At 37.0% G+C, this 10,890-nt stretch overlaps 1 protein-coding gene across 1 annotated transcript in view; it reads right to left on the bottom strand.

Moving 5' to 3' along the window:
- Nucleotides 1-10,890, bottom strand: part of SULF1 (sulfatase 1) — a 101,675-nt gene that overhangs the window by 4,246 nt on the left and 86,539 nt on the right. The window contains exons 14-20 of the mRNA XM_066332174.1: nucleotides 8,736-8,982; nucleotides 7,090-7,186; nucleotides 6,919-7,013; nucleotides 6,450-6,515; nucleotides 5,787-5,959; nucleotides 4,640-4,782; nucleotides 4,412-4,535 (exon numbers count right to left, since the gene is read on the bottom strand). Coding sequence (XP_066188271.1) covers nucleotides 4,412-4,535; nucleotides 4,640-4,782; nucleotides 5,787-5,959; nucleotides 6,450-6,515; nucleotides 6,919-7,013; nucleotides 7,090-7,186; nucleotides 8,736-8,982 — 945 coding nt within the window. The remainder of the gene's footprint in view (nucleotides 1-4,411; nucleotides 4,536-4,639; nucleotides 4,783-5,786; nucleotides 5,960-6,449; nucleotides 6,516-6,918; nucleotides 7,014-7,089; nucleotides 7,187-8,735; nucleotides 8,983-10,890) is intronic.

Genomic DNA, 10,890 nt, shown 5'->3' with positions numbered 1-10,890 from the left:
ACAGAGATTTCAAGAAAGGAGATTTATTATTCCAGTGCTTAGAGGCATAAAGGGCCCAAGAAAATATCACGGCAGGGGGCTGCTTTTGCAAGGAATTTAGTCACTAAACTCTAAGATATTAACAAGACTGCAAATGCAACAGTATTTAAATATTTAAAATTTTTCTGGGTGGGTTTTTTTTGTTTGTTTGTTTGGGGTTTTTTGGTAGGTTTGGTGTTTTTTTTTTTGTTTTTTTTTTTTTTTTGTTTTTTTTTTTTTTGTTTTGTTTTTTTTGCCAAGTCAGAGCCTGTATAGGAAAACAAACTGCTGTAGGGACAATCAAATAGGTTGGTATGTAATGGCAGGAACTGAAACAGAAGTGACTCTGTTTGACTGGTAACAGGTTTGGGGACAGACTAGAGGATTGGGGGCAAAGCAGGAGCCATAAAAGTGCATTTGGGCCCAGGAGGGTCTCTGCTGCCCATCCCCAGCAGTGGGACAGAGGCTTGAGCTGGGTGGCAGGTTGGGCAGTGGGGAAGTCTGGGGACCAGTGAAGAGGAACAGGGTTTCTGAGGAGGCTCAGCAGCAGGGGCTGTGCAGGAGTAAGATCAGCAAGGAGTTTGCAGCGTTCCTACAAAATAGCTGAAAGTCTGAGTCAGAGCTACATGGTCCTTCACTCTGGATCTATTTTTTGCTCTCTAAATGTGGCACTGTTTCTGCAGTCTCAGAGAAGTTTCACAGCTGGGAAGGCACTGGGAATTGTTCCATGATCTTTATGTCACACAGAGGAAAATAGCTTGTTTGAAGACAGAGATAACTTGTATTCATACATATTAAATAAACAGGGAAGCAAAGTCTTAAAGTCCTAGAGCTATTTTGGTTGACTGAGCAATTACTTCACAGTTTAATTCCACAACTTGCAGTAAGCATGAAAAGTTTCCCACTGAAATTAAAGCAAACAGAGGGAAGAGGAGAGAAAAGAAGAGGTTTTTCCCCTGTAAGAAATTTTGTTACAAATAAGTAAGAAATGGGAAAGTGCAGATGAGTTGCTTTTGAGAAACAGCATGGCAGTGGTTTCCTTGACCAACTTTTTGGAATTTCTCGGCTATGACATAGATCCAAAAGAGAAAAAAATTATTGCTAGCTGTTCAAAGCAAAACTTACTCATTTTTTATGTTGTTGTTGTTGTTTGATTGTTTGTCTGTTCATTTCTAGATCAAGTTTAGTTAAGCTTTACTCTGCATTTATCCTACCCTGGCATCCTCTATAATGCCATCTGTGCCTGTATTATCTCAAAACTGTAAGACATTTGAATATGTCTCCTTTGAGACTAAAGACAGGTGGGTAAGATCATATCCTTGGTGGCTTTGAAAAACTTCAGACAAGTAGGAGAGGAGAGAGGAGGTTCACACACCCTGTTATCAACCACGCTCTGTCCATACAGGGCAGAGGTGACAGCAGTTCTTCCCTGCTGGAGCTCTCTCCCTTTGTGCAAAGCAAACAGTATTACATTGGCTATTTCCACATGGGCCTGTTGTCCCAGAGTTTTACTGCAACACAGACAGTGCTTTATAAGTCAGGGCATTTTGAACTGGAAACAGGTCTGAGTGGAGAATCTACATGACCTGAAGGAAGCCTAAGGAGCACTACAGATGACTTTCCATTGTTATTCCATTTGTTCTCTGCAGCCAGCAAAGAAAAGATCCTCTAGTAGATCATTGTGATGATTTCTGATAAATGGGGTTTGTTAATTTTGTTTGTTTGTTTGTTTGTTGGATATTGTTTGAGATGAGAAAAACATTCCACCAAGATGAACCAAAATTAACCAAAATGTTCAACCCAGGCATCTGTGAAAATCGAGAAACTGGGTGTCTGGAATGTCATGGCACAGAACAATATTGCTTGTGTTACATTATACCCACTATTTATCACAGTAGCGAAATGTTTATTGTATATTCTTTGGTATCTGAAGTTAAAATGTTTTTGTTGCCAAACAGTGTAGGAAGATATAATTTATAGATTAATCCTGTATGCTCTACTATTTCACATAATCCTACAATTCAAAAATGCTATTTCTGTTAGATCTGAAGTTAAAATGAGGAATGCAATGAGGAATGCTTACTTACAAGGACTCCTTTTAACGAAAGACTTACAAGCATAATTACAGGGATTACTTTCTATCATTATAGCAGCTAGTTCCCACCAGGCTGTAATGAGCAATGCAAGCAGTGGGATACAAACCAAACGAAAGCTTATCATTTTCCTAGATCCCAAAACTATGCAGTTGAGAAAATACAAAACTGGCTGCAAAAGAAAATTTAGCTGCTTAAATTGGAGATCTATACATTGAAATACATTAGCTTAATTGTTCTCTGACTGCTGGAAATTAATGACAAAGTTCTTTTCAGAAGACTCTGTGAAAAGGGTCTTATGCAGATTCGTATACCTCCTGGACTCCCTTGTTTACTTTTCAAGTAAGCAATGTATATCAGCAGCTACTCCTCCAAAGTATATAGAGATGAAAATGTATAAAACTGATAAACTGTGAAAAGGAGTCCAGTCTAAATACGACACCACAGATGTTAATCTGTTTTTCACCCTGAGAACAAGTACTGCTCAATGAACAGCAAGTACAATACTGTTAAGACCTGCAGATTTTTCAGTCTCTTTGGGTTTTCGCTTTGTGTTTGTCTGGTTTCTCCACCAGAAGACACAGGGCATGATAAACATTTAGATACAATAAGTATCCTTTTGAACAGAAAAAAACAGCTCTTTTTCAAAGAGCTATCTGGCATGTGTTCCTCAGGTTCAAGTGTTAGGTTTAAAAAACCTCTCCTGGTGCTTTTCCTCAGTTCAAATAATACAACCATTTAAGGAAATTTCATTTCATGCTTGTCTGATCTGTTCTCAGCCCAAAGGAGCTTCATCTTTCTTCTTAAATTGAACTCTCTCATGCTGGCTTCTGAGCACAGGCTGCTCATATTGAGCACTGTTTTTTGCTTAAAGCAGTATCTGCCAACATTTCTGAAAGCCAGTGAGAAGATTTTGCTTTGCTTCCATAGGTTTGACTAGGTTCTTTGTACCTCAGAAAGCCTTTTAAGCATACTTAGTTTACATTTAAAAAGCAGCAGTGAAGACTTTCTAAATAAAACCAGAAAAACACCTCCAACCCATCCAAAATCAACACGATAACACAAGAGTAACCCAAAAGAGGTGATTCTTTCTGTATAATTTTCCTTGGGCAAACATCTAAAGGAGTACAGGCATGAAATACGAGCTGTATGAGGTCTTGCTACGACAATGAGCTACGTTAAATGCAGAATGGTGGATCTAAAAAACAATGGCCAAGTTTCAGTGTAGGGGGGTTAGAAAATGCATGCATCAAAAGCTATGCTGTGTGCAACATGGCAGGATACAGACATTAGTTGAAATGGACTGGAGTCATGCAATTATTTGGAAAGAAGCTGCTGAGGAGAATAAAAAAGTGTGGATACCTGTGTGGATCATAGCTTCCTCCATCTTTATTTCCTGATATAGGAAAATACAAGAGTAACTTTTGTTAGTGTTTAGAACTTGTAAAACCATTCAAAATGTAGTTTTCCATGCACAGCATCTAATTCCTAAAAAGAAATGTACTGGGTTAAATAAAGACAGAGCTGCAGTCCAACAAAGATTTCCTGGAAGTTTTACATAAAAGAACTGAAAACCCACAGGTTTTCAAAAATAATAAAACCCTCAAACAATTAAGATATTGTAAAAAAGAGAAACATTTGTAGATGTAGAAAGAGATACAAAGAGGCAACACCACAAATTATGTAGAATGGAGCATTCCTGTGAAAAAATAACAAATCACAATGTTCAATCAACCAAAGTTAAGTGCAATGAATTCCAGAGACTTGAAGTAAAAATACCAGCTTTGTTTTACTCAGAGATTCTTGTAAAGAAATGTTGCTTTCTTCAAAAATGAAGGAGACTACCGGTGATTAGAAGTTCACAACGTAAACTCTCAGTTGTGGTAAGGAACCTGAAGTTGTTTACACAGGCAGACAGCATTTGAAATAAACACAGGAATTAATAACTCCCCTGATACTGGGAGACAAAAACTAATGAAATAAACCCTGCAAGAGAGAAAAGAGTTATGGTGGTGAAGATCTGCATGCGGCTGTTATTGACTACCTCCAGTAACGATTTCCCTTCTGCAGCATTTCTGTCAAATGATGGGTTTTGCCAACAATATCTGTCAAGAATAACCTGTGCAGGCTTGCAAAGAAGCCTCCTGGTCATGCAGATGTGAAGGACTGGTGTATTTGGGTAATTCCAAATTGTTTAGAGCAACACTTAGGAGAGTGACACTTCATGGATACAATTAGAACTTAAGTAGATGAAAATTATGTTAATAAAATGGAAATGAACACTACTATTTCTCTTGTACCTGTTTCAAGTCCCTTTGGCCTTGGATTGCACTGCTTGTAACCTTGACAACTTCGCAGTTCCATGAGCTGGATGTGTAATTGATTCAAAATGCCTCGTTCCACTGTGTGAACCGTATTGGTCAGCTGAGAAAGAGAGGAAGAAAGGGAAATGATACTTGTAAACAAAACTTAAGGAAACTCTGGTGGACTCCAGTGAATAACATTTTGTAATAGGGAAAGGGGTTTACCTGATAGGGATCAGTGTTCATATCAAAATATTCCAAGAAGCCAGTTGCAAACTCACAAAACAGAAAATTGTGGGTGTCATTAACTGTTCGCAAACACCAGTAAGTGTTGTTATTGGAGCTTGTGCAAGCACAGAAAGAGCCCACTGTAATTAAACAAACAACTTATTAGTTTTCTGTCAAAAATAATATGCTTGTTTCTTCCACCAGTACCTTTAATCACAGTCGTAAAATACTAGGATTGCCTTAGGTTTTCATTTAGATTTATTTAGACTTGGGTACTGTGACTAGTGAACTGTGTCAATGTTTTGAACAGACTTAATAAAATGGTAATGGTATTATAATACATTAGCCCTTCTTTAAACAGTGAACTGTGTCAAAAGGACATTTTTTACCCCATGACAGTTGTTGGAGCACTCCTAGAATGCACAGCAATATGAGAACTCTTTTCATAACTTTTTGTTACTCCATAGTTAAAAAGAAATTAACCAATGTAATTGTTGTCTTTAAAAAAAGCCATGCATATGACTACTTTGGGAACATTTTAAAATGCAAAGTACATATTAGCAGAAGTCCTAGTACAATCAGAACAGATTATCACTAGGAGACAATTTCTTTCTCCAAATCAAAAGTTGTTCTTAGCAAATTTTCAGCTTGGAGTCAAATATGTCATAACTTCATCATCACCTGATCTTTAAATTTCTGAAAAGTTTTCAATCACTTTTCTTTCTCCATCATCACAAGTGAGAAAAATGCTGTTTGTTAATGCTGAATACTGAGAAATATTTATGTCTCAACAAGATAGTAATCTATACACCCTGAAGTTTAAAGAGACTTAAAATATCCTTTACCTGTAATATTTTGTTCATATACACAAGTGCTATGCACTTGTGATTTTGAAAATATTTTAGCATATGAAAAGTGGAATAATGGGGAGAATTCATAAGGGATAGTATCTGCATTTTGATCACGGTAAGTTGTTTATTATACTCTTTGAAATGAAAATATTAAAAGTAAAGTAGACCTTTTATTTGCTGAAGTTTTTGACAGCATTAAAGGTCAGAACAGTGTTCTGATTGCATGAAGTGGAGAACCAGTAATACAGCAGAGGAAAACCTAGACCACACTTGCATTTTGACACAAGACTCACAGTTCCAGAATGGTGCTGTTTGCCAGTGGTTGTTGTCGTGGGTAAAACACGTCAGCCCAGGGAGGCTGCACTCATCTCCCTTCTTCTGGCGCCTTTTCCCCTTCCGCTCCTTCTTCCTTCTCCGGTTCTCTTTGAACAGCTGCAGTTTGCCATCCACCTCCTGTGCTGCTTCTCTGCTCAGAGAGGAAGTTGGGCATGGCTGACTAAGAACAGTCTCTGTTTGGTTAACAACAGCACTAGCAGGTTTTTACATCTTTCTGGATTTTATAAAGGTGGAAGAATGAGAACAGGACCTTCTAGCTCAGCTTCCCCAGCTGTTAAGATAACGTGGTCCCTTCAGCAAGCATGAGAAAGGATGCTTTGCTGCATTTTGGTTTTATTGGATTGTTTAAAAAAAAAAAATTGTTCAGTTTCTGATAATACTATTTTCATCCTTTTTCTATCAATAGGTTGAAGAAATATCCATAAACTTTCACAAGCTGGTGCAAAACTACTGAATGTTTCTTGTGATAGCTTGTTACATGTGACCTTTTCTTCCCCTCACCTCTCTCCACAAAGAATGCTACAAAACCCAAACCAAAAAACTCCCCAAATCCCCAAAATTACATTTATCCAGTCACCAAAATGTCAGCTGTGAGAATGAGAGGTTAATAACAGCCTTACTTGAAGGGATGAAGATGACTCTTGAGTTTGTCTTGGGCCTTCACCCCCTTCTCTTTGTTATAATAGCTACAGGGAAAATTTTTAGGAATTAGTAAGTCATGAAACTGTTTTCAACACAAAACCAAAACAGAAGTATACTATTGTTGACATTTTCTTAAGGAACTATACAGATTTAAAATTTTCACTTAATTTAAGAAAGTTATGTCTGTGCGATCCTATGCTAGGTTATAGCAGAACTGCAGCTTGATTCAAACACGTTAGTAGCATACAAACATATTTAATCTTAAAATGTTATCTTCTTGTGGTGGTTCACAGTAGCTTCTATTCATATCTAACTGAAATTGGGGCCTACAATAGTTATAACTATCAATAAAGTTATGGGGTTTTATTTTCAATCTCAAAATCCCTGGAAAATGTCTAAGACTTAGAAATCAGAATAGCATTCAGTATTTAGTGCCACCTCTCTTACCTCTGTTTACTACAATCACATTCATCTGGTTTTCTTCTTTTTAGGTGTCCTCTAACTTCCCTCAAATTTTTAATTTTGTCTTGGAGAGCTTCGATCTGCAGAGAATATTTCTGAGTCAGAATTATTCTTTGGAAAGGTAAAGACTTCACAAGATTTTAAAATACCTCTTACCTCCTTATCAATGTAAGCCTTGTGATCCTTCCAGGCTCTGGCAGACTGGTACAGCTCCCTCTCACAGTGAATGGTGTCATTTGGAAGAATGAAACACCTGTGGATGAGTTTAAGAAACACAAAAACGAAGGTCAGTTATCTCCCAGTTACCCTCCCATTTTTTCTCTTTCTTCCAACATTCCTAATCAATTATTTTTTTTATATTACGTTGGTAAGTAAAAAAAAACTCGACAAGGTCTTCCTCTGTTGACTTAATAGCAACAATTGCTTTTATGTTTTCTCTGGAAAGCTCGTCATCCATGACAGATGGTCTGTGCCTGCTAAGCAGAAAATGCAACACATTCTTAATCAATAAGAAATGAAATTGAAACTGAAGTAAAAATCTGTTCAGAATTTAAAGCCTCTTGTTAACCAAATGTGCCATTGTTATTTAATCACCAGCTGCTGAGAAATACATTCTTCTTCCCACATGAATGTGGCTCATCTTTCCAGCATGCAGAACACTCAAGAAGAGAACATACAGTCAGAGGGCTGAAGATCAATATAATTGAAAAAAGACCAAGAAGAACAAAAGTTGGAGGAAAAAGTTCAAACACATGGTTCAACAAAAAGTCTACAGAGCACTTGAGTTAAGAAACAGTGCAATGATAAAAACATTTACAACTGTGTTTGAAAAAACAGCTCTACCTAGAGGAAGAAAAAAGCACAAGAAAGACCAAGGCAGTGGACTGAGACAGAAGATCCAGCAGAAGGCGGGCTGGGCTTTCAAAGTCCCCATGCTGACAAACAGAAATTCCTTAATTAGAGAAATCTAACTTTATAGACAGAACTTTTCTTGGGTCCTTCTTCATCAGAACCCTTCTTCTAATTTTTGAGAAAAATTAACAGAAAAAAAGATGTAGATGCTTATCTCTTCCAATGTTATGCTATTTTGGTTTTTTTTCTTCACTCAAAGAATTCTGGAAGTAATACTATTCTGTAAAGGTCAAAACACCTCATGGAGAAATAATAATTTTTCTGGAAAACTTTTAAAAGTTCTAATAATTCCATGGTTGGGAATTATCAGTGCAAGAAAGGATAATTTTTACTATTCAAAACTAACTTTCGTGTTCTCCTAAAAAAAAAAAAAAAGAGAAGAAGAAAAGAGATAAACTCTATTTACATTTTACATGTTTGCCTTTTTATTCAGATTTACTGTATAAGCAATACACTACAGATTTAGTGTATTAGAATAAGCAATTCTAATTCTAATCTTAGCTATTGCTAATGGCTGCAAACAACTAAGCATTAAGAAGCATGATGTAGCTGATCTAATCTGTCCTCATGTAGCTTAACAGAGTGATTGATCCAGGGTGATTAACAGGGTGATTAATAAGACGTATATTTTCATACAAGGGATTAATTTCCCTCTGGAGATGCCTACCCCTCCCTAGACCTAAATACCTAAACTAGAGGCCTACATTTAAAATACACATACTAAATATAAATTATTCCACTTCCTAAAGAATATAATTCATGTATATCTAAAATCTATTATGTCTGTTTTTCAAGTTCCTAAATATTGTACAGAGGGAGAAAGAGTACAGTTAGAAAATGAAGGCTTTGTTTTAAGAAACAAAAACACCATGGAGAGAAAGCAATCATACTTGTGTGTCACTCTGACAGAGCTGGGTTGACCTATGGCATCAGTGCCATCAGCGACCATCGTGTCACGAGCAGCACGAGCAGTTCCCTCTCCTTCTTCCACATTTTCAGCATTGTGACGCTTGGTGATACTCCTGGTCTTTAACACCTGCAGCTCTTCTTCTTCCAGATTTATGTCATATATCTCACCTTCAAATTCCACAGACAAGGACCGGGTTTGGCGAGTGTGGACAAATCGAGGTTTATATTCTGACACAGAAGAAACATTCACAGTCAAATATTCATATATGAATAAATATATATATACATATTCTGACACAGAAGAAACATTCACAGTCAAATATTCATATATATATGTATGTATATATATTTATATATATATGTATATACATGATCCCTGCCATGAGCACAAAACATATTTCAAAGAGAAGAATCCTGTTCAATAAAACCAATTTATTTTTTCTGTGACTTTACTGAACCTGATACATTGTGGCCCACACTTCCATGAGTAACATGAAATTTCACTTGCTTCAAGGTTTGCATTTCATGTAAGTCTGACCTTATGCCACAGTTAGCATCTGTATCTTTGAATAAAAAACAGTATCTCAGAAATCAGATATCTAGAAAGAGACACTAAAAAACCACAAAAACCAGAGAACACAGGATTAGAAACCCCTTTAGAAAAGGAAATAATTCAGTACTGTGAAACAAGGTCATCACCTGTAAATTGGCATGTGACATATTTAATGTGTACTTGAGAGTAAAAAAAAAAAAAAAGTTAACACCTTTTCCTTTTTAAAGGTAAGAATTTAGAGGGTAAGAATCCATCAGATATCAGTATTTGTACATATCTATAGCTACATATACTTTGACATGTATGTAATCTATATTTATGTATGCAAGGTATAGACCATCAAGAAGTTGCTGCATTGCAGAGCTACAGTGAGATTCATTCTGTCACTTCTACCCCTTGAAAGCTCTGAGCTTAGTAGGGTTACAGCTCTTTTAGTTATCATGTATATGAGTAAGACTAGTTAAGGCAATTAATTCTTTTGAGGGGTCTTTAATTTCAAGCACAAGAGAACCTCTCTTTGGTCTCATTCTGAAAGTCATTACTTACACTTTTCACTTCTTTTGCTAAATGCACTTGATCCAAACCAAGGTGATCAAGCTGACAGTCAATACCACACCAAAGCATGTTCTGTCTAGCAAGAGAAAGCTCTAGACATACAACATTAAGCTTGTAAAAGGTCAGTTGCAGGGCATTTCCATTTGTTGAATCTATGCTGAGCACACCCATGCCACCTAACAATAATTTATCCAGCAGAAAGCAGCAGCTGTTAGAAAGTACTGCCTTTGGCAGGCAGCATCAGATCTAGTGAAGTTTTTATGTTAGTGTATTTGAGAGACTCAGGCTGAATATTTCCTGCAATCTTTTAAAGGAGAAGATAGTGAACCTCATTGAACTTTTTATTCAAACCACCCTGTCCTAAACATTTTCAGCAATCACCTGCTGTCAGGTGAAAAAAGTCTCAGGCAAGGCAATGAAGACGTTCATCTTCATGAACAGAAAAGCTAGTTTCAAAGCATCTTTCTGGCCTGTAACAGTATTAATCTTTAATAAAATTAAGCAGAAAGATTCACAAGGTCAAAAGGGACAATTTCTTGCATTTAATAGTCTCTGATGATATTGCTTAGTAAACAAGTGGCTGAAAGGGTGGAATATATAGGCATCTCATGCATGCATCATCTAAAGACAAACCTGAATCAGTAATTCCCTTACAAATATTTCATCATTATGAATCTTTCCCTGTTCTAGTCAGAGGAGTGTTAAGGCTGATTTGGAGGAGGCAGAGAAGCGAAGAGGTGTAAGAATTTTGGAAAGAATTAAAGCACAACAAAGCAACTTCTTCCAGTGCCTCCTTCAGATGTTTTCCAGCCTTTCCCTACTTTCTTTCCCCAAGTAACTTGCTCCAGTCACAATCTCCTTTCAGCCCTTGCTGATGACTTGGCGGCAACTCTTTCCAAGGTACACAGAAGTTACCTCCATGCAAAAATATCACTTGAGGGAACATTCCCCAGTATGAGAATCACCCTGGCAGTGTGTGGCATGCACACTTTTCAGCAGAGCTCTGCCTGTACACACTGTGAGGTTCC

This window comes from Sylvia atricapilla, chromosome 1 (assembly GCF_009819655.1).
Source record: "Sylvia atricapilla isolate bSylAtr1 chromosome 1, bSylAtr1.pri, whole genome shotgun sequence".
Lineage (NCBI taxonomy): Eukaryota > Metazoa > Chordata > Aves > Passeriformes > Sylviidae > Sylvia > Sylvia atricapilla.
Note: the sequence above shows the minus strand (reverse complement) of the source record. Positions and strands in the feature narration are given on the sequence as shown.